Source organism: Schistocerca cancellata, chromosome 1 (assembly GCF_023864275.1).
Source record: "Schistocerca cancellata isolate TAMUIC-IGC-003103 chromosome 1, iqSchCanc2.1, whole genome shotgun sequence".
NCBI classification, from domain to species: domain Eukaryota; kingdom Metazoa; phylum Arthropoda; class Insecta; order Orthoptera; family Acrididae; genus Schistocerca; species Schistocerca cancellata.
Genome location: NC_064626.1, coordinates 19,197,868 through 19,222,496, shown reverse-complemented (window position 1 = coordinate 19,222,496; position 24,629 = coordinate 19,197,868). Strand labels below are relative to the sequence as shown.

Sequence of the window (24,629 nt, the reverse complement as noted above, 5' to 3'; positions counted from 1 at the left end):
CAGAAACCAGATGGCAGTTACAATTGTCGAGGGACACGAAAGGTAAGCAGTGGTTGGGAAGGGAGTGAGATAGGGTTGTAGTCTCTCCCCGACGTTATTCAATCTCTATATTGAGCAAGCAGTGAAGGAAACAAAAGAAAAATTCGGAGTAGGTATTAAAATCCATGGAGAAGAAATAAAAACTTTGAGGTTTGCCGATGACATTGTAATTCTGTCAGAGACAGCAAAGGACTGGGAAGAGCAGTTGAACGGAATGGATAGTGTCTTGAAAGGAGGATATAAGATGAACATCAACCAAAGCAAAACGAGGATAATGGAATGTAGTCGAATTAAATCGGGTGATGCTGAGGAAATTAGATTAGGAAATGAGACACTTAAAGTAGTAAAGGAGTTTTGCTATTTGGGGAGCAAAATTACTGACGATGGTCGAAGTAGAGAGGATATAAAATGTAGACTGGCAATGGCAAAGAAAGCGTTTCTGAAGAAGAGAAATTTGTTAACATCGAGTATAGATTTAAGTGTCAGGAAGCCGTTTCTGAAAGTATTTGTATGGAGTGTAGCCATGTATGGAAGTGAAACGTGTACTATAAATAGTTTAGACAAGAAGAGAATAGAAGCTTTTGGAATGTGGTGCTACAGAAGAATGCTGAAGAATAGATGAGTAGATCACATAACTAATGAGGAGGTATTGAATAGGATTGGGGAGAAGAGAAAATTGTGGCACAACTTGACTAGAAGAAGGGATCGGTTGGTAGGACATGTTCTGAGACATCAAGGGATCACTAATTTAGTATTGGAGGGCAGCGTGGAGGGTAAAAATCGTAGAGGGAGACCAAGAGATGAATACCCTAAGCAGATTCAGAAGGATGTAGGTTGCAGTAGTTACTGGGAGATGAATAAGCTTGCACAGGATAGAGTAGCATGGAGAGCTGCATCAAACCAGTCTCTGGACTGAAGACCACAACAACAACATGTAGCGGTTATCGGGACTTCAGATGACACGAAGTTTTTTCAAGAAAAAGATCGGCTGGGACGCTAATAATCAGTTTTGTTACAAGAACGGACACTACAGCAAGTATACAAAACAAAGAAATTTTAAATTGACACTATTGGGTCTTAAATAAGTTCTTTTAGAGGACAGCGAAAATACCTGTGATCTCACCAGCTTTAAGTGAAGAATCTAGGAATAAACTACAAACTCATAGGTTTAGAGTAATTAAAGCTCTCACAGAGAAGTTCAATCAATAAGTCTTCTCGCGAGGCATAGTTCATTTGAATGGGATGAAGACTTAACAACTGATTCATTTGGAATTGCCCTCCGTCTTGCATTTCACAGTCGTTCGCAGTGTATAATTGTAGATGTAGATTAGGTTGTAATGGAAGAATAATATTTCAGCCAAATCAATCTTGCGCTCCTGAGGGATATGTATCGTTTTATTTCTTATGCTGGAATGTATTAAATACATAGTTATAACCATTTCAGCAAACTAATTTAACTACTGATACACAAAATAATAGAAACGATCTGATTTTATCTTAAATTACAACTTTGCATTCACAATAATTTAGGAATATTTGGTGACATAACTGAATGGAGAGACAGCTAAAATTTCGACAGGAACTGCAGAACTACGATTTCATAGCCTTCACTAACCACTCAGCACTGACTGGAGCATGGATGTACTCCAAATCACTGTAGCTGCTAAACGACGGCTCGCCGAGGTTAAGTTGCGCGCAACTGTAAAAAACACACGCATAAAACGTGGCACTCTTCTCTCGCAAGTTCAGAGCGCGTTGGTTATCGCAGACCGTTTTCCCTTCTCCAGATACCCATCGATTCCCACGATGAGTCTTGTTTGTGTGCTTTCTGTAGAAACAGTGTGTTTAATGGCTCTCTGTAGCACTAAAGAAGACGAAACAGTCTTATTACTGTAATGTGTCAGTTTTAATTTCGCATTACACGGACGTATATCTTATTTCTTTAAATAATAGTGAGAGAAAAGTAATAACTATCATAGTGTTTCCCAGGAGTTGTGAGTTAAATTATTGCATAGCTGTTGCATTTGTTAAGTGGTTGTATTTATACGGCGACAAACAGGAAGACGAGAAGCATGTAAAAAGCCCTGATGCAACAGTATACTGAGCGAACGTTTTTAGAATGCTAGAAAATGATCGAAAAAACTTTATTCTTCTAGAAAACAAAAAAATCCATCCAACAGTTGTTGATGTCATCGCAAGTGCGTAATAAGGGAAGTTAGTGTGTCGCTGCCAGGCAGTCGATAACGCATTGCAAAACATGAGCTATCGACGCCGGCGCGAGCACGAGGAGAACAGAAGACAGATGACGGCGCGTCTTCCCCGCCGCAGCTCGCGCAGAAGCGACCAATGGCGCTCGCTTTCGCTGCCAAGTTGCGTCGAGGCCTTGTGCTTTTTTCCACGGAAGCGCACGTGCCATTGGCTCGTAGCTTCACTAGGCAGAGCTTATATAAAGACACGCAGTAATGTATACTGGTTCAGTCTTTATCACAGGTGTACCAGGTGAAGCTCTGGTGAGTAAGTTGACACTTCTTCGGTAGTGTTACTGGCTTTATTGTTGGACGCAGACGTAAGGTAGTATGTTCCAAGTGCGAAATTGCTTCACCATGTTGTGAAGCAACGTGACATTCCGAAGGTTGTTTCTTTCATAGCATAGATGACAAAGGGTATCGTTGATTCCAGCTGACTGATAATTAACAATTTTTCATCTATAGTTAATTATGGATGCCTGTGCCAGGGATCGGAAACAATCATTAAATAATAAGACTAGTATATCTCTGAAATTCGTGCTTTTTATTAACTTAAAAGTTCTCGAAATCGCTGGAATACTTGCAACTGGTGTGAAGTTATAAGCAGCAATCGCTTTCATCTCTCTGTTTGGGACAATATGTATCCTTCTTTCAGCACGGGTAACGACTGATCTTGTGTAATATATCTTTAGCAAAAGAGAAGATTACTTTGTTGATCAGGTCCTTCTTATTTTCTGCAGTTTTACTACGAGTTTGGTAAAGACGACGGTCTTTGAAATAATACCAGATAAAAACATGCTAAGTCCTAACGTCAAGGCATATGATAGGCCAGGAAATCAAACATCCTCTAACAATCCAAAGATACTGTACAGAATTCATCTCTCATCAACGAACGAATGCAGTTGCCCACTGTGTAGCTGAAAATATTAGCTAGTTAAGATATTGGATACCGTTACAACAACGGAAGGTAATTTGCACCGTTACCCAAAATAAAGTTTCAGCTACTTACAATCATGAGGCAACACCAGCAGTAAATTTGGCGGTCATGCAGTACTCGATCTTCTTGAGGCTTGGATCTGGACAATGTGTGAAGGGAAAAACAAGTTTCGTTAGGAAGAGTTTATCCCCTTCCAATCGTGAAATAATCTCTTTGTCAAATAGCATACAGGGGAAATATCTCTGGAGTGAACACTCAGTTCTACGCGTTTCAACTGTGCATGTCACGTGACTTGAGATAGCGCTATTTGTTTACGTGTTCTGCAAAGTTTGAATTTTTAATATGACGTGTGTTTACTTCGTTTTTACCATTTGTTTATTCATAAAAGGCATAATAAATTGCTGGTATTTGAGCATTGGGAACAAATAGCATTTCTTTTGATGTGGCGCACACAGTACGTTTATCTTTCATGAATCCTTCGAGATGTTATGTTATTTTAGCTGTCTTTTGAATAACAGTTTTAAACCTGTTATTATATGCGTAAAATGTGTATGATCATCAAGTCTTTGCCCATCTGCAACAGTCATTACTGGAAGTTGATCCCAGTGTTAATACAATAGGCAACTGAAACCCATAGCTTAAAAAATGTTCATTTATTTTGACCTGCTGAACCTCAAAAGAGAATGTATAGGAGTAGGACGTTCTTCATTTTGATGTGTTTCTGATAGCTTAAATCTACTTCATCTGTGGTAGCTTGTATTGTTATAAACTGGTATATAGAACGTGAAGAAATAGTCCTGTATTTTATTGTATATGGGCTCTACAGTGCATGCCTTAACAGGTATGAGCGCTTCTTCATCTTATATGCTGTGAAACAAATCTTAATCTACTGCAAGCTCTTCGCTTTCAACATTTTGCGAGGAGACAGTATGGACCAAAACAAGAAAAAATTGTCTAAAATGCATACCTGAAAGAGCTATAAGCATCTGCTCAGTGGAAGAAATGTGTTTCACAGTAGCGAAGATGAACAACTGCTCATAGCTCCCAACGTATCAATGTTTACTGGACTTTTTTTGTTTTGTTCCGGACTACCACCTCTGAAAATGAAGTAAGGAGTTTGCAGTAGCATAGGTTTGTTTCACAGTTTAGAAGATGAGGAAGTGCTCATAGCTGTTGAGCTATGCTCTTTAGATAACGTGTGCACTAGACATTTTTGCTTCGAATGATCGTCCCTGTCGTATCCTGGTCTACTGAGCATTCGTCCTGGGATACTCTGTACATATTTTTAATATTTGGGGCATATCTGGCTTTGTAGTACATTTATCAAGTTGTTTGATTCACATGTTGATTATTCTGTAATTTCATGGGCGCTTGTACATCGACTGCTTTAAATAAATACGTCGAAGCAAAATTTAGAGCTACCCTGAAAAAAGAAGAAAAATAAATACAAAAAATGGAAATAAAATAATGAAAAAGAGGTTGTTTTCTTTCGGGACACTTTCAGACGCACTGACCTGCTGTAACTCGAGTCGCAATGCAACAACGGCAAAAACGTACTAGAACATGACGTATAAAATCTAAAAATAATGATGGCTGCCCCAGAAACCTGAAAATTAGAACATATGTGCTGTAGTACTTGTAGCAAAGAAGCTAAATGCCACCTGTTTTTCCTCCTCAAAGCTAAGAGCGTAATCCAAGTGGGCCTACGAAACGCCAACACCAAAACCACGGCCTATACGAGGGCAATCTGTCTTACCACCTGTGTAATCAGATTCTAAACGTACAGGCTGCTTTACACATGAACCGTAGGCATCCTGAGGTCATATGGCTAGGGTGGCAATGTATCTTGACAACACAGAATATGTTTCTGGGCACCTGAATGCACACTCCACAGTACTCTATGGCAAATAGCGTGCATTTGGGACTACCGTGTGGTTTAACTGGTTGCTGCAACTGCATCGGATATGAGTATCGTATGATGGATCCGTCATTCCTATAAGGCTTTTTGGACAGACTTCCTGAGTGAGAAAGGAAATACCATTCGTATGCATTCGACGCCTTCGTTACTTGTTCTATGCTAATCGGTACCGCAGTGTGTGTAGCCAATCGTACTGACTGTTCTTCTATTTCGAGTACTGTAGCTACTTTCTACCTGTCATGGTGCCCTGCGGGGCAGGTGTAGCACTCACCCCACCCCACCTCCTCCTCGTCAGTAAAACAGTCTTCCCAAAGCTAACTTCCATCCTGTCTGCCACAAAGGCAGGCGTATTAGTTCAGCATAAGTCTGAAAATAGGCAGAACGTGCAATGGACACTTACTAGCAGCAAAAGTAGCGAGTCCATCCGGACTGCTTCACTATTCGTCTCAAAACTAGTTAATCGATGCCCCCTATATCCCCCCACCCCTCCCCCTGATCCCTTCCTTCTCTTCCTCCGGCCAAGATCATGGATACGCTCTTGCTACATATACGTCTGATGTGACCCCAGTATATTGTTCACACATTCAGAAATTTCTTAACCTAATACTGTTTGCAAAACTATATTCGTTTGGAAAGTATTAAATCACCATACAAATGTGACCACTTTATAAGACCTACCTGCCACCTACAGCGTACGTGACTCAGAGAGATTGTTTGCCTGAGGTCTACACATATTATTTTGCTGTCGGCAAACTAACGTTCAGATTATGCGAAGTTTTTCAGTATTCACGTTTTCAGTAGTTTTTTTTTTAAGATTATCTGAGTAACAAGAGGAAGAAAAACCTGATGAATTAAATGTACAACGCTACTGGGAGCTTTGGGAATCCAGAGCCAGCTGAAAGGAGAATATACGCGGACGGCGAAATGGTTTTGAAATTTCACGACAAATGACTCTGGGAACACCTTCTGCTGCTCATTATCCATTAAATACTCTGGCCTTTTTCGAGCTCTTAATTAATTGATAAGTCGGCCTGTATAGTGGGCAAGGGCAAGAGTTCGTTTTGCGAAGATCATAAGAATTTTATTTTATTTATTTATTTAATTATTTATTGCCAGAAGGGTGGGAGGGATGGGGCAAGGGGTGGAGGCGGGACAACTGCCCGCTTCTGCCGTTCACAGGGTGCGCCTATATACACATAAACACACACTCACACACACACACACACACACACACACACACACACTATTTTTCTGTGTTCTTGCATTGGATTGGCCACATTTCTTCTACATTTGGTTACTTATTATGTTTGAAAACAAACACCATCCGAACAGGCCTTATAGGCCCAACGGTACCGATACCGACAGGCCGCCGTGTCATCCTCACCCTTAGATGTCACCGGATGCGGATGTGGATACGGAGGGGCATTTGGCCAGCACACCGCTCTCCGGACCGTCGTCCGTTTTCGTGACCGGTGCGTATCGTGTTATTGGGTTCTAAAACTTTCAAGCATCTTTTTTGGATACATTTCTGGATGGAAGTTACTGCCGATAAAACAAAAATAGTTGTTTAAATTGTTTCGGCGAGCATGTTCCACAATGCAACAGATAATTCAAATTATCACATCAGAATCATTCAAGTGAAAAATCAACAGTGTCATGTTAGTTAAAAGGTCTCTCTGTCTCCATGCGCTGTTGCGGTCCAAAGAATGGTCGATAGGTGGAAGGGGCAGTATGTACACTACTGGCCATTAAAATTGCTACACCACGAAGATGACGCGCTACAGACGCGAAATTTAACCGAAAGAAAGAAGATGCTGTGATATGCAAATGATTAGCTTTTCAGAGCATTCACACAAGGTTGGCGCCGGTGGCGACACCTACAACGTGTTGACATGAGGAAAGTCTCCAACCGATTTCTCATACACAAACAGCAGTTGACCGGCGCTGTCTGGTCAAACGTTGTTTTGATGCCTCGTGTAAGGAGGAGAAATGCGCTACCATCACGTTTCCGACTTTGATAAAGGTCGGATTGTAGCCTATCGCGATTGGGGTTTATCGTATCGCGACATTGCTGCTCGCGTTGGTCGAGATCCAGTGACTGTTAGCAGAATATGGAATCGGTGGGTTTATGAGGGTAATACGGAACGCCGTGCTGGATCCCAACGGCCACGTATCACTAGCAGTCGTGATGACAGGCATCTTATCCGCACGGCTGTAACGGAACGTGCAGCCACGTCTCTATCCCTGCGTCAACAGATGGGGACGTTTGTAAGACAACAACCATCTGCACGAACAGTTCGACGACGTTTGCAGCACCATGGACCATCAGCTCGGAGATCACGGCTGCGGTTACCCTTGACGCTACATCACAGACAGCAGCGCCTGTGACGGTGTACTCAACGACGAACCTGGGTGCACGAGTGGCAAAACGATATTTTTTCGGATGAATCCACGTTCTGTTTACAGCACCATGATGGTCGCATCCGTGTTTGGCGACATCGCGGTGAACGCACATTGTAAGCGTCTATTCGTCATCGCCATACTGGCGTGATGGTATGGGCTGCCATTGGTTACACGTCTCGGTCTCCTCTTGTTCGAATTGACGGCACTTTGAACAGTGGACGTTACATTTCAGATGTGTTACGACCCGTGGCTCTACCCTTCATTCGATCCCTGCGAAACCCTACATTTTAGCAGGATAATGCACGACCGCATGTTGCAGCTCCTGTACGTACCTTTCTGGATACAGAAAATGTTTGACTGCTGCTCTGGCCAGCACATTCTCCAGATCTCTCACCAATTGGAAACGTCTGGTCAATGGAGGCCGAGAAACTGGCTCGTCACAATACGCCAGTCACTACTCTTGATGAACTGTGGTATCGTGCATGGGTAGCTGTACCTGTACACGCCATCCAAGCTCTGTTTGACTCAATGCCCAGGCGTATCAAAGCCGTTATTACGGCCAGAGGTGTTCTGTGTACTGATTTCTCAGGATGTATGCACCCAAATTGCGTGAAAATGTAATCACATGTCAGTTCTAGTATATTTGTCCAATGAATAGCCGTTTATCATCTGCATTTCTTCTTGGTGTAGCAATTTTAATGGCCAGTAGCGTATTAAGGACGGCTGTAACGTGTGTATGATATATAGGCCTAAGGGAGGATTCTGTCCTGTACTTCTCCAGAAATTCTCAAAAACATTTATTCGACTCATGCAAAAGAAACGTGATGTATCCTGTTTGAAGGCAATCTGGCAGTAGATTTCAAATAGTTCAGTGTTAAGACATCCCAGCAGCGCACTCAGATGTTGTAGCGGCCATAGTTCGGCTTTGCTCATACATGCGATCAATGAGCGTAAATTACATATTAGACGTAGCGCACACCGCTTTGTGCTTGACTGTGATGCCGAACGCTACTTTTAACACACTAACGTCTTACGACCAGGACAATGCTTAGTTACGACGTCGTTAGCTGACATTTAGTGATTAACTTCATCTGATGTTGTAGCTAAGTGTTGCACTTTCTACAGATCCGATGCTCGTCGCATCTCATGAGAGAAACAGATTATAAAATGAAATTGTGTGCGGTTTGTGGCTGTTTTCTCTGTAACTCAGTTGTTCTACTCTGTATATTAACAAGTCGCATGAAAAGCAGTCGATATTGTTAATCAATTGTAAAGTGGAAATTTCTTCACTACCCTGCATGCCCGTGTTTTTCCTCTTATTAGAAAACGGGAAGTTTCGTGTCGTCCCAGAGCAGCCCAGTTAGTAACAGCATTGTTTACGATGGGCTGCGTGACGCGTTTTTCCTCGTGTGCCTCGTTTTTACTCCCTCAGAGAGTTCCATAACGTTGAAAAGCGTGTAAATGATTTTAGGAACAACTCTTTGTGTACAAGTAAACCATGCTCCGCCATAGTTCTTGCTGACTGTCTTCCATAGCTTTCATGAATCGCAGAAATGACACAAAATACGTAAAGTCCAGTTTTTTAACTGTACGACCGGCTTAAGGTCAGAGACCATTTTGCAGCACAATTTTTTGTCAATAGCAGCAGTTATATACAGGGTGACAGTTACTGAACTATGTAAAATAAAATCGTCATAACGTCTGAACGATTTGCATTTGGACGTTCAAACTGCTCGGTTGGCCGCGGGCATGACGGGAATTAATATGCGCATAGTTCGATTTAGCTCACGTTCATTTGGATGGGGAATGGTTTCGTCAGTAAGCAAAACTAGCGAACTGGTGGACTGAGAATCCGCATCTCGCGATCGAGAATCTGTTCACCCTCAATGTGTGCAATCTCCGGTTACAGAATAATCGGTGCGATATTCCTTGACGGCACGGTGACTACCGAACGGCACGTGAAGGTTTTGCAAGATAATTTCGTCCCCATTATCCAGAGTGACCCTGATTTCGACAAGTGGTTCATGCAAGGCGTAACTCGACCCCACAGAAGCAGGAGGGTGTTTGATGTCCTGGAGGTGCAGCTAGGGGACCGCATTCTGGCTCTGGGGTACCCAGAGGCCACTGGCTCAAAAAAAAAAAAAAAAAAAAAATTGTTCAAGTGGCTCTGAGCACTATGGGACTTAACTTCTGAGGTCATCAGTCCCCTAGAACTTTGAACTACTTAAACCTAACTAACCTAAGGACAGCACACACATCCATGTCCGTGTCAGGATTCGAACCAGCGACCGTAGCGGTCGCGCAGTTCCAGACTGTAGCGCCTAGAACCGCTCGGCCACCATGGCCGGCTAACCACTAGCATGGGCCTCGAATGGTCACAATATTCTCCGGATCTGAACACATGCGACTCCTTTTTGTGGGGCTGTATTAAAGACAAGGTGTACAGCAATGACCCCAAAACCACTGCTGAACTGAAAACAGCCATTCAGAAGGTCATCGACAGTACCGATGTTGCGACATTTCAGCGGGTCATACAGAATTTCGCTATTCGTCTGCGCCACATCATCGCCAATGACGGCAGGCACATCGAACATGTCACAACCTAAATTCGAATGCCTGTGCCGCGCGGGATTAGCCGAGCGGTCTTAGGCGCTGCAGTCATGGACTGTGCGGCTGGTCCCGGCGGAGGTTCGAGTCCTCCATCGGGCATGGGTGTGTGTATTTGTCCTTAGGATAATTTAGGTTAAGTAGTGTGTAAGTTTAGGGACTGGTGATCTTAGCAGTTAAGTCCCATAAGATTTCACACACATTTTTTCGAATATCTGTAGTGACGTTTACATGTTGAATAAAGTGTGTGTACGCCGTTGTTTGCAACTAATTTGCGTTTTTTTCGTATAGTTCAACAATTGCCACGCTTTATACGTACTGTATCTACCTTTGCATGATAAAACACTATTCAAAATATTATATAGGGACATTTGTTTTATGATACACATAGGGTGCTGCTCCTAAGAGTTGTCCCGCGAGTTTTCTCTCATGTTTCAGCAGATATTTCCAATATCGTTTTTGCAATGTGCAGCTGGAGTCAGCACAAATAAATAGCGCTCATCGCGTCTTTCATGCGACCTCCAGTGTCAATGGAAAGTGTCAGTTTCTTTCCTGTCACAAACAAAACTATTTTTAAAGCGGAATGTTACGTTCCTAAGTTGGTCTAGTGCGATATGTGTTTTATCAATTTGTTCTATTAACAGGGGCAATAATACACTACTGCAGCAGCGACCGAGCCGCGGTGCTGCATGGCAGAAGCAGTCACCGCGGGCCAACACAGTGTTGTCGCTGATTTTATTCATAGTGTATTATTGTCCCTGTTAATAGTACACATTGATAAAACACGTATCGCACTAGACCAATTTGGGACCGCTCTACCGAAAGGGCAAGTAAAATTACGCTTTCAAAATAATTTTGTTTGTAGCAGGATACAAACCAATGCTTTCCGTCGGCATTGGCCGTGGCATGAAAGACGCGATGAGCGCTATTTGTCTGGGCTCAATCCAGCTGCACATTGCAAAATCGAAATTGCAAATATCTGCCGAAACATACGACAAAATGCAACTGACTACTCTTACGAGGGACTTCAGTATACAGAGTGTCCATTGATAGTGACCAGGCCAAATATCTCACGAAATAAGCATCAAACGAAAAAACTACAAAGAACGAAACTCGTCTAGCTTGAAGGGGGAAACCAGATGGCGCTGTGGTTGGCCCGCTAGATGGGGCTGCCACAGGTGAAAGGGATATCAACTGTTTTTTTAATAGGAACCCCCATTTTTATTACATGTTCGTGTAGTACGTAAAGAAATATGAATGTTTTAGTTGGCCCACTTTTTTCGCTTTGTGATAGATGGCGCTGTAATAGTCACAAACGTATAAGCACGTGGTATCACGTAACATTCCGGCAGTGCGGATGGTATTTGCTTCGTGATACATTATCTGTGTTAAAATGGACCGTTTACCAATTGTGAACATTGTCGATATAGTGTTGATGTATGGCTATTGTGATCAAAATGCCCAACGGGCGTGTGCTATGTATGCTGCTCGGTATCCTGGACAACATCATCCAAGTTTCCAGACCGTTCGCCGGACAGTTGCGTTATTTAAGGAAACAGGAAGTGTTCAGCCACATGTGAAACGTCAACCACGACCTGCAACAAATGATGATGCCCAAGTAGGTGTTTTAGCTGCTGTCGTGGCTAATCCGCACATCAGTAGCAGACAAATTGCGCGAGAATCGGGAGTCTCAAAAACGTCGGTGTAGAGAATGCAACATCAACTTGGATTGCACCCGTACCTTATTTCCATGCACCAGGAATTGCATGGCGACGACATTGAAGGTCGCGTACAGTTCTGCCACTGGGCACAAGAGAAATTCCGGGACGATGACAGATCTTTTGTAAGCGTTCTATTTAGCGACGAAGCGTCATTGACCAACAGTGGTAACGTAAACCGGCATAATATGCCCTACTGGGCAACGGAAAATCCACGATGGCTGCGACAAGTGGAACATCAGCGAACTTGGCGGGTTAATGTATGGTGCGGCATTATGGGAGGAAGTATAATTGGCTCCCATTTTATCGATGGCAATCTAAATGGTGCAATGTATGCTCATTTCCTACGTAATGTTCTACCGATGTTACTACAAGATGTTTCACTGCATGACAGAATGGCGCTGTACTTCCAGCATGATGGATGTCCGGCTCATAGCTCGCATGCGGTTGTAGCGGTATTGAATAGCATATTTCATGACAGGTGGATTGGTCGTCGAAGCACGTTCACTGGATCTGACGTCCCCGGATTTCTTTCTGTGGGGAAAGTTGAAGGATATTTGCTGTCGTGATCAACCGACAACGCCTGACAACGTGCGTCAGCGCACTGTCAATGCATGTGCGAACATTACGGAAGGCGAACTACTCGCTGTTGAGAGGAATGTCGTTACGCGTACTGACAATTGCATTGAGGTTGACGGACATCATTTTGAGCATTTATTGCATTAATGTGGTATTTACAAGTAATCACGCTGTAACAGTACGCGTTCTCAGATATGATAAGTTCACAAAGGTACATGTATCACATTCGAACAACTGAAATAAAATGTTCAAACGTACCTACGTTCTGTATTTTAATTTAAAAAAACCTACCTGTTACCAACTGCTCGTCTAAAATTGTGTGTCATATGTTTGTGACCATTACAGCGCCATCTATCACAAAGCGAAAAAAGTGGTCCAACTAAAGCATTCATATTTCTTTACGTACTGCACGAATATGTAATCAAAAATGAAGGTTCCTATTTTTAAAAAACGCAGTTGATATCCGTTTGACCTATGGCAGCGCCATCTAGCGAGCCAACCATAGCGCCATCTGGTTTCCTCCTTCAAGCTAGACAAGTTTCGTTCTTTGTAGTTTTTTCGTTTGACGCTTATCTCGTGAGATATTTGGCCCGGTCACTATCAATGGACCACTCTGAATTCGTAACTACTGCTATTCGTATTAACAAAAAATTGTATTGCAATAATGGGACCTTACCGAAAGTAATCATACAGTAAAAAAAAACATAATTCATACAGTAGCTTCTTATGTTACAAATAGTATTTCTACGATTCTCCGCTATATCTTTTCTCCCATGATCGTTAGACCAACCAGCCATGCACTTTAGCTTCCCTGGAGTCTGAAAAATACACTACTGGTCATTACAATTGCTACACCAAGAAGAAATGCAGATGATAAACGGATATTCGATGGACAAATACATTATACTATAACTGACATGTGATTACATTTTCACGCAATTTTGGTGCATACATCCTGAGAAATCAGTACCTAGAACAACCACCTGTGGCCGTAATAACAGCATTGATGCGCCTGGGCATTGAGTCAAACAGAGCTTGGTAGCGTGTACAGGTACAGCTACCCATGCTGCTTCAACACGATACCACAGTTCATCAAGAGTAGTAACTGGCGTACTGTGACGAGCCAGACGTTTTCAATTGGTAAGAGATCTGGAGAATGTGCTGGCCAGGGCAGCAGTCGAACATTTTCTGTATCCAGAAAGGCCCGTACAGGAGCTGCAACATGCGGTCGTGCATTATGCTGCTGAAATGTAGAGTTTCGCAGGGATCGAATGAAGGCTAGAGCCACGGGTCGTAACACATCTGAAATCTAACGTCCACTGTTCAAAGTGCAGTCAATGCGAACAAGAGGTGACCGAGACGTGTAACCAATGGCACCCCGTACCATCACGCCGGTGACGAATACATGGTTCCAATGTGCGTTCTCCGCGATGTCGCCAAACACGGATGCGGCCATCATGAAGCTGTAAACAGAACGTGGATTCATCCTAAAAAATGACGTTTTGCCATTCGTGCACCCAGGTTCGTCGTTGAGTACACCGTCATAGGCGCTCCTGTCTGTGATGCAGAGTCAAGGGTAACCGCAGCCGTGATCTGCGAGCTGATAGTCCATGCTGCTGCAAAAGTCGTCGAACTGTTCGTGCAGATGATTGTTGTCTTGCAAACGTTGACGCAATCTGTTGACGCAGGGATCGAGACGTGGCTGCACGATCCGTTACAGCCGTGCGGATAAGATGCCTGTCATCTCGACTGCTAGTGATACGAGGCCGTTGGGATCCAGCACGGCGTTCCGTATTACCCTCCTGATCCCACCGATTCCATATTCTGCTAACAGTCATTGGATCTCGACCAACGCGAGCAGCAATGTAGCGATACGATAAACCCCAATCACGATAGGCTACAATCCGACCTTTATCAAAGTCGGAAACGTGATGGTGCGCATTTCTCCTCGTTACACGAGGCATCACAACAACGTTTGACCAGGCAACGCCAGTCAACTGCTGTTTGTGTATGAGAAATCGGTTGGAAACTTTCCTCGTGTCAGCACGTCGTAGGTGTCGCCACCGGCGCCAACCTTGTGTGAGTGCTCTGAAAAGCTAACCATTTGCATATCACAGCATCTTATTCCTGCCGGTTGAATTTCTCGTCAGTAGCACGTCATCGTGGTGTAGCAATTTTAATGGCCAGTAGTGTAGTTCCAGATTGTGAAGCAGGCCGCGTGTTGTGCTGGTATACCCTGGTCGGCGGCAGCGGTACCCGCTTTAAGTACGGCCCCAGATTCGAGTGCTGGTCTTCGGAGCAGTTGCTGCTTTTGAAATATTTGGTGTTGGCGGTGTTAGATATTTTATTGATATGCTAAAAACTGCAATCCGGAACTCACAGCTTTACTAGTTATTCTATTTTTGACGATCTATTTCAGTCGAATTCAGACTACTCACAGATCGTAAAACCGATTCAAATGTGTGTTACGCAAGTGCAATGGTTACTCATTCTGAAAAGATTTACTAAAATCGAACATGTAATATACCAAACATGTCCTCTTTCTTGCAATGTAAATGTTATATTGTAGCAGAACTTTTCAGAATGAGTAAGTATTACGTTGTAGAATACGCAGTTGAAAATATTTCATGACCCCTGCTGGTGTGAAATCGATTGTCAAAAGTAAAATAACTAATACAACTGTATACTGCGTAATGCAGTTCGCAACATTCGTTTTGATTGGCTCACACACGCACTAGATTCCAGTCGTGGACGTAGACAAGGTGTTCCAAACATTTATGGTGAAAATTAGGTAATAGTAGAGGATAATAAAATGATTGCTTTGAGATGGAGAACTAACTTACTTTTTTATTGGACTAAACAAATTACATTATACAGGGTGTTACAAAAAGGTACGGCCAAACTTTCAGGAAACATTCCTCACACACAAATAAAGAAAAGATGTTATGTGGACATGTGTCCGGAAACGCTTAATTTCCGTGTTAGAGCACATTTTAGTTTCGTCCACCTACGCTCAATGGAGCACTTTATCATGATTTCACACGGGATACTCTACTTGTGCTGCTAGAACATGTGCCTTTACAAGTACGACACAACATGTGGTTCATGCACGATGGAGCTCCTGCACATTTCAGTCGAAGTGTTCGTACGCTTCTCAACAACAGATTCGGTGACCGATGGGATTGGTAGAGGCGGACCAATTCCATTACCTCCGCGCTCTCCTGACCTCAACCCTCTTGACTTTCATTGATGGGGGCATTTGAAAGCTCTTGTCTACGCAACCCCGGTACCAAATGTAGAGACTCTTCCTGCTCGTATTGTGGACGGCTGTGATACAATACGCCATTCTCCAGGTCTGCATCAGCGCATCAGGGATTCCATGCGACGGAGGATGAATGCATGTATCCTCGCTAACGGAGGACATTTTGAACATTTCCTGTAACAAAGTGATTGAAGTCACGCTGGTATGTTTTGTTGCTGTGTTTTTCCATTCTAAGATTAATGTGATTTGAAGAGAAGTAATAAAACGAGCTCTAACATGGAAAGTAAGCGTTTCCGGACACATGTCCATATAACATATTTTCTTTCTTTCTGTGTGAGGAATGTTTCCTGAAAGTTTGGCCGTACCTTTTTGTAACACCCTGTATGAATGCGTGGTGTCTGTATCTGTGATATATTATACGTAACGGTCGCAGGTTCGAATCCTGCCTCGGGCATGGATGTGTGTGATGTCCTTAGGTTAGTTAGGTTTAAGTAGTTCTAAGTTCTAGGGGACTGATGACCTCAGATGTTAAGTCCCATGGTGCTCAGAGCCATTTGAACCATTTTATATTATACGTAAACTGAAGGTGGAGGGGGCAGAAAGGAAGTGGATTACTTATGTCAGCTCCATAGGGACATTACGCGGATCCATTGATCATCAGTGGCGAGTGAAAATATGTATCGGACTGGGATCTGCTGCTTTCTAGGCAGCTGTGTAAACCACTGCTCCCTCTGGGACACACCGTTATGGCACCTACGCGGACTATCTCAGCATGCCTCACAGTCGACCCACATTCCCACAGAGCTCCACCTATCCGAGGTCCCTGTCAATTTCCTAAATGCTCACTACTATGAGATTACCGCAGGAAGTCATATGTACTTATACGTCTTAATGGTGCGTGGTGCATGTTCTTTCACATAAATGATTTGCCTACATCGGTAATGGATCCACCTTCTTCAGTGCAGACGCCCAAGTGTGTCCAACCTCTTGAGGAAATCTCAGAGCAGCGAGCATGGAGGAAACGGCTAGGGTCTGCAGACATGTGCCGCTCTGTGGGAATGTGGATCGACTGCGAGGCATGCTGAGATAGTCCGCGCAGTTGCGCTAACACTGAGACCCAGCCGGCACAGTATTAACGAATCTGCCTAGCAAGTAGGAGTTCCTGGGTTCGAATTCTGGTCCGTTATACATTTTCACTCGTCACTGCTGATTCCGCATGATGTCCCCATGCAACTGACATCAATAATCGATAATCCCTACCCTTTCCTTTCCTTAGTCCCACTCCCCTCCACCTTCAATTTACATATCAACAAATTACAGATTTAAGTACGTAGCAACTGTTCACACTGGGGACCGTCTCCCTCAGCGTGTTACAATGTAGTCCACTGATCGAACTCAATCCTGAGTTCAAAATCATTTGGTCACATTGCTTGTACACTTTGATTATGATTTTGATGTGACAATTATTGTTTCGTCAACTGTCTTCCCTGCAATGATCATTTGAAGGGTAGGTTGACGCAGGATTGTTAATGGACCTCCTCCCACACAGTCAAACTTCGTCTCCTCAAATTGCATCGAGAATCTCAGCCCACACTCTCTCTAGCTTGAATGATCCAGTTCCGTTTTCCGTTAGTTTCTCTTCACGCTGGTCAATTTCTTCCACTTAGAATGATGCCAGTTTACAGAACTTTTCTCTGTACACCTTTCCGTGCGTCACGTCCTTTTTTATCAAACATCCAGTTAATGTCTCCAAACATGCTGTTGTACTTGTTATTCTTCTGGTCTTCGGTCCGAAGTTCAGTGCTAAAAATACAGACTCTTATCATCAAACACTGCAGTTTAGTTCCCGTGACATATCGAAAGTAATAAATCCAATTTCTTTTGTCTGTTATGGTATGTTACAGTATTATTTCATTCAGTTACGTGCAACTTGAACACACACTCATCCAGTAAATGTCAAAACAGCTATTTGTCTTTATAATCTTCATCCTTGGGCTTTCTTCTTCTTTCATTTCTTTTGCTGTGTTGTTGTTGTTGTCGTTGTTGTTCTTATTGGTGTCTTTAGTCTGAAGACTGGTTTGATGCAGCTCTCCACACTACCGTATCCTGTGTAAGCATCTTTGCATAACTACGTACTGCAAGGTACTGCCTCTTGAATTTACTTACTGTAGTCAAAGCCTGGTCTTCCCCTACAACTTTACCTCCCCCCCCCCCCCCCCACCTTGCAATCGTTGGCGACCACAAAAGAGGACATTTGCTCCTTCTGGAATGTGACGTACAGTCTTTCCATTCACTGTAGAATTTTCACACATTTTCATACATGGTTATGTGTTATTGTCCCAAACTGTAGATCTAACGTTGCCAAGTGTGAGAGATGCTATTACGGCTTTAGCGATCACTGTACAGCGTGGGTTTGTTTGGTTGTCAGACTGTTCCCAGCAAAAATTACTCCGTTGCTTTTGTGCAGTGGTGGTGTTGATGCTGTCGTGGACTCGAGGTGGATATGCTGACTTACAGAAGGCTGACAAAATAGTACCCAGTCTATCCTCTGACCGTTCCTTGTCAACCCGTTTTAAAGGAACTACTTCCTGGTGAAAGTCGACTACTCAAAGTGCGTGCACTTTTTTTTTATCTGCGTATAAATCAGCAGCCAACCACGACGGAAGTGTGCTTATGACGTCAATTATCTATAGATTTTGCAGAGTGTGAAGTTCTATGTTTCCGAGTATGCTGGGCAGTACGCATGTGCAGAATCAACAGACTTGGGCGGCATCTGTAAAGTCGAAAGTTAACCTATTCTGGCCGAACTGAACACTGTTATGGTAATGTCTTTCGTGCTTTCTCGTCTCCTTAATATTTATTCTGTTGTTTCCTTTGTTTTCGGGACAAACTAAAAACTTTCACGGGGTCCTGATATTCTTTCCTGCTACTGTTCTCTTACAAGATAGACGAATGTCAGAGATCTAAAAGATATTTACGTATTACGAGGAAAAGTCCTATACTATGCAGAAATAAGAACGTAAATAGATAAAGTATTTTTGTAAAAAATATTTCAACCGTGAAAAGGTCGAAGAGAAAAGGCTGAAGAGAAATATAATTTTCGGCGTTATTTGGCACTTAGTTCGAAAACAAGATTTGAAGGATAAAGCAAAAGGACGCTGTTTTCTGTGTTCTAGATATAATTTGATGTGTTTGTTGGTATATACTTTTTCGGACAGATAAATATATACCGGTACTTTCTAAAACTGGATAACACTTTTCCTGTTCTTTCAGTTCTCAGGAGTGTAGAGAATTTTCCACACGACCTTTGACAAGTGTAGTATCGTTGCCACAGATACTACTACGACGCCGCGCCAACGCAAGGTTGGCAGCCCGTCGCCTGCCGAGCACAGAGCACTCTAGCGGGCTGCGCAGCTCGACGGAACTGGAGTGTGCCTCGCTCACTTCTTACGTTAGCTAGATTTCAACCTAGGCAGACGCACTTTCATAATCGGCCCTCAGCCACTTCTGTTTGCACTGATTTTCTGAGGAGGGCCCATCAGGGTTAGTCCCCGAGACTATGTTGTGTTAGTTATAGCCGTAGCTGCAGTACTACAAATTACTGAAGATAAGTAATTTTCATTGTACTATGCGTTTCTTGAATAATAATCCTTCTCTCTGACAGTGTGCCGTACCGCATATTACTACAACCTGGACTCCTCCAGCTCCTATCAACTCGGCCTCCTACTTATTTGCATTTAGTTGTTGTTGTTGTTGTGGTCTTCAGTCCTGAGACTCGTTTGATGCAGCTCTCCATGCTACCCTATCCTGTGCAAGTTTCTTCATCTCCCAATACCTACTGCAGCCTACATCCTTCTGAATCTGCTTAGTGTATTCATCTCTTGGTCTCCCTCTACGATTTTTACCCTCCATGCTGCCCTCCAATGCTAAATTTGTGATCCCTTGATGCCTCAGAAAGTATTTGTATGGAGTGTAGCCATGTATGGAAGTGAAACAGGGACGATAAATAGCTTGGACAGGAAGAGAATAGAAGCTTTCGAAATGTGGTGCTACAGATGAATGCTGAAGATTAGATGGGTAGATCACATAACTAATTAGCTGAAAACACCCACGCGCTTTGTGCCTCTAAACAGTGAGACACAATAACAATACAGGGCTATTACAAATGATTTAAGCGATTTCATAAATTCACTGTAGCTCCATTCATTGACATATGGTCACGACACACTACAGATACGTAGAAAAACTCATAAAGTTTTGTTCGGCTGAAGCCGCACTTCAGGTTTCTGCCGCCAGACCGCTCGAGAGCGCAGTGAGACAAAATTGCGACAGGAGGCGAGAAAGCGTATGTCGTGTTGAAATGCACTCACATCAGTCAGTCATAACAGTGCAACGACACTTCAGGACGAAGTTCAACAAAGATCCACCAACTGCTAACTCCATTCGGCGATGGTATGCACAGTTTAAAGCTTCTGGATGCCTCTGTAAGGGGAAATCAACGGGTCGGCCTGCAGTGAGTGAAGAAACGTTTGAACGTGGCGGGAAAATTTCACGCGTAGCCCGCGGAAAATTGGCTCATGCCAGAACTGGAGACCGACAGCGCCGACTTCATCTTTCAACAGGATGGTGCTCCACCGTACTTCCATCATGATGTTCGGCATTTCTTAAACAGGAGATTGGAAAACCGATGGATCGGTCGTGGTGGAGATCATGATCAGCAATTCATGTCATGGCCTCCACGCTCTCCCGACTTAACCCCATGCGATTTCTTTCTGTGGGGTTATGTGAAAGATTCAGTGTTTAAACCTCCTCTACCAAGAAACGTGCCAGAACTGCGAGCTCGCATCAACGAAGTTTTCGAACTCATTGATGGGGACATGCTGCGCCATGTGTGTGAGGAACTTGATTATCGGCTTGATGTGTGCCGAATCACTAAAGGAGCACATATCGAACATTTGTGAATGCCTAAAAAAACTTTTTGAGTTTTTGTATGTGTGTGCAAAGCATTGTGAAAATATCTCAAATAATAAAGTTATTATAGAGCTGTGAAATCGCTTTAATCATTTGTAATAACTCTATAACTTCTACTACGAATACTGGACATTGATGAACTCTGTTATCATAGCTTATTTCAATATTTTGCTACTATATTTCTAGTTTTTCGTTACAATGTTAGTCTCTCATAAACTCACTTTTCATCGCTAAGATGCCAGACTGCACAGCAAACACCTCTGACAACACACGCAGTTTTGGCGCTGGCGTGTAAACGGAAACGACCACTCGAAACAGACGAGACTCAGTACAGGGAAAAAAAAAAAAAAAAAAAACGCCTGGGACGCTGCGCTAGACTCACTTGTCTCGAGTATACTGGAACCAGAAAGGCAATCGCGTAAAAGGGCCTTAACGAGCTGCAGAAAGACTGGCCTTTGCAAAGCCCTGGCGTCCGACTTCTGCTATCTGTTCCAAGCACGTCGTAAATACGGCAGCAGCACAGCCGCGCAGAGTCGGTCCCCAGTGTCCTCACGTCACGGGCGCCCTCCCACATCAAGGCGCAACTTCATCACGACAACACTTCACCATTTCTCTGTAGAAAAAAAAAAAAAACTTGCAACGGCTTTCTGAGGCCACATTCAGTTTCATAATCGTAGAGCGCTAGCAGTACACTCTCAAGAACACGGTCTTGCTGTACCGTTGGTGTGTTCATCTGTACTTCTCCCATGGACTCAAATGGGTAAGTCGGAAAGGTAATATAAGACTTTCTGCTCTAGAAGAGAGGGAACAAAGAGTGAAATTTCGAGGTCGAAAACATCTTTACTCACGTTGTCAGTTTCACCAACCCCATGGTAACAACGCAGTGGAACAAGCAGCCATATGATTACGAATTCAGGGGTCCAGCTAGCAAGAGTGCACAATAGTGCGTCAAACCGGGGCGACAAGGGTCGTCTTGTTTCAGTCCTTGGTTCGGATGGGAAAAACCGATACAGATATATCAATTCTGAATAACCTCCCTTTTGCGGTATTTTTTTGGCCTCGTTTATAACAAGTGTTTTCTATTGGTTGTTAATAATCGAATAAAAATCGGAATATCAATTAGACGTAGCAGACGTCCTAAATTCTTTCATTTTTAAATAAACCTTTCTTTAAGAAAAGGAGTAGTTTTTACTCGTAAAATATGCATTGGTTTGAAATATTGCGTTATTATAGAAAACAAGAAAAGCAATCAGTGCTATTTTAATAATAATGCGGACGGAAACGGACAACACACACATGTCGTAAGGACTAGTACAGCACTACTGAGAACGATAACGTCCCCATCGCCTTGTTTCGTGTCTACAAGTTTTCTACGCGTGTGCGTATGGTGTGCAAGGCTTGCCCCAACCTGGTCTCTGAAGTGGTCTTTGGGCTGTTGTCGCCGGACATCGGTTATTCTGCAGAATGACACAAACGCTAATTAGGAAATATTTTTACAAAGTGACTTAGCAGTGAAGTACAGTGCTGCATTTGCTTTAAAAGATTAAAAACTTGTCCGCCATTTCTATGAAATAAAAAAAGAGAAAGGAAATTACGGTAAAAGTAGTAAATTAAAAACTTAATAACAATTCATTCGTAGTATGAATTAAAAATAGAAAGTAGAAGATCCGCTGCGTGTACCTATATAACATGTCTTTATCTGCTTGTAGGCCTTGAAAACGGACGAATTAACACGAAAAATAGATTTCTTCAACCTCAGTTGTCGCCCTAAGGCACTGACAATTCGTAACGCCCTGTTTTTGAACAGAGCTTCAAAACATTAGAATAAATAGGATAATACTGGTGAATTTCAAGAAACGCAGCGAACAGTTGGCGGAATAAGTTTTCTTTTATTCGCCTATTTAATTTAATACTTAGATTCTGTGTATCTTGAAACTGAGTGAGTCAAATTTTTTCAGTCATGTTAATTATAGGAAATAATAGGAATGAAAAAACCGAAAGTCGATTATTTCAGAAACTTGTTACCGGTACTTTGAGCGCTTTTAAGTGTCAGGTTAAACAGACAACCGGTTGTTTCAGCAATAACCGCCACTCCTAGTCCTTGTGTGTTAAGAATCGGTTGTACCTGTCATACTTAGGTTGTCTTGAGGGTGGGGGAGTTGTCCACATTCACTCGCCAAATACACTTTACCCAAGCAACCCAGAAAATGTAGTACAATAATTTTATCGTGGAACTCTTCCATTGGTTCCTGTTTGCGTACAAAAAACAACAATAAGGGAATTTTGGGTCCTTCTTGAAGCAAAACACTTTTGTTATTCATTTATTTATTTATTTTCCAATTAAAATATCACTATCATCAGTGGATTCTTTAATTCGTATTTACTGCATGTCACAGCATGGCTTTAAGATTATTATCGCTATTTGCAAAAACGGCAACAACAGCTGTGATGTACGATAAATGAGAAGTAAAGTACCCACTGTTGATGGTGATATTTTTATTTCGAAAATAAATAAATAAATAACAAAAGTGTTTTGCATCAAGACGGACCCAAAATTCCCTTATTGTTGTTTTTCAGAAAATGTAGGTTTCGAATCTTTTTTTTTAACTGTGCTTATGCCGCCCGGCTTTAACAACGCAATAAATTCCTTACATTAGGAGATGTGAACTGTTTCGGAAGCAAACAAAGTGTTAGAGATGGCATCAGAACTGAACTGAATAAACGTTTTCAAAATTTACGTCCTGTTTCTAGAATTTGTGGAGTTTTAATCAGTGGGTTTCTTTTGTTTTTATTTATATTTTATTTTTGTAACCGACAGGACATTATTAGGTGTTTGTTTTGTTTTCCTGTTTCCGATTTTTTACTGTCATGGAGATATATTAACAAATGAACAGGCGCTAAAGTGCCCCATTGCGATGGCACCTCGATTCGGAGGTGAGCTGGTTCGAATCCCGATGGTAGCAAATTTTATCTGCAAGTATTTGGCCGGAAAGAGAAGGAGAGGTGGTGGTGTAAAGTTCCTTTACGCCAGTGTGCTGGATTAAAGTGCAGACGTCTCCTCAGTGTCTCGTGAAGTGAAGGCGTGTGACACTCTTGATGGTGATGCGTCCGTCAGATAGTGACGTTAACGTTATTCACGGCGACCCCCTGAGCGGCAATTCGAGAGAAGCAGGCAGAGTGCCGGCACTGCATTTCGCACTCTTCCTTCTCTCTTCGTCCACAACACAAAACCCAGCACTACACTGCACCAAGCACTCGCCACAGACATCCACACACACCTGCCACATCGGAGGAAGGCAACGGCAAACCACCTTCGCAAGGACCTTGCCAAGAGCGGCGATCACGTCATTAGTATGGAACTACTTTGGTTTTTGATGTGAACAAAAATAACTCCATTGGATATAGGTTCCTCCTTTTACGCAAAAACATTGCTTTTTCTTGTCTCCCAAATGAGTTTCGGCACCTCTGTGCCATCATCAGTGGATTTTGTTTATTGAAAACTGTATAAAGTGAACATATTATAGGTAGCAACTCATACAGTTTTCAATTTAAAAAACTCGCTGATGATGGCACAGAGGTGACGAAACATGTTTGGGTAACAAGAAAAAACAGTGCTTTCGCATAAAAGCCGGAAGCTATATCCAATAATTAAACTGCAGACACGAAAGAAAGACAAGATCTGCAGATCTAGAAAGATAAAAAAAATATCTTTGTGAATATTTTGTAGCTTGGTTCCCCAATTCGTACGATACATTTGTCTTAATTATATGAGTATGTAATTACACATCATTAAATCATTTACAGTTAAAGCATTTATTCACTCAACATATTCATGGCACGTAAGTGCTCACTTCGAGACCAGCAACTTTTATTAAAAGAATGTATTACGTAAATTATTATTATTATTTCAATGTTCTGGCACTCGACTTATTGTCATTCGCCGCCTTTA

At 42.6% G+C, this 24,629-nt stretch overlaps 1 protein-coding gene across 2 annotated transcripts in view; it reads left to right on the top strand.

The window, feature by feature from the left end:
• Positions 1 to 2,443: 2,443 nt before the first annotated feature.
• LOC126164622 (uncharacterized) overlaps positions 2,444 to 24,629 on the top strand; it is an 85,424-nt gene continuing 63,238 nt past the window's right edge. Inside the window, exon 1 of one of the 2 annotated variants that reach the window (XM_049920257.1) lies at positions 2,444 to 2,549. Coding sequence is in view for 1 of the 2 variants with exons in the window: in XM_049920256.1 (XP_049776213.1) it covers positions 2,502 to 2,553 (52 nt within the window). In the remaining variant the exon portion in view is untranslated. Of the gene's footprint in view, positions 2,554 to 24,629 lie in introns of both variants that reach the window. The other variant, XM_049920256.1, reaches the window with a different exon arrangement.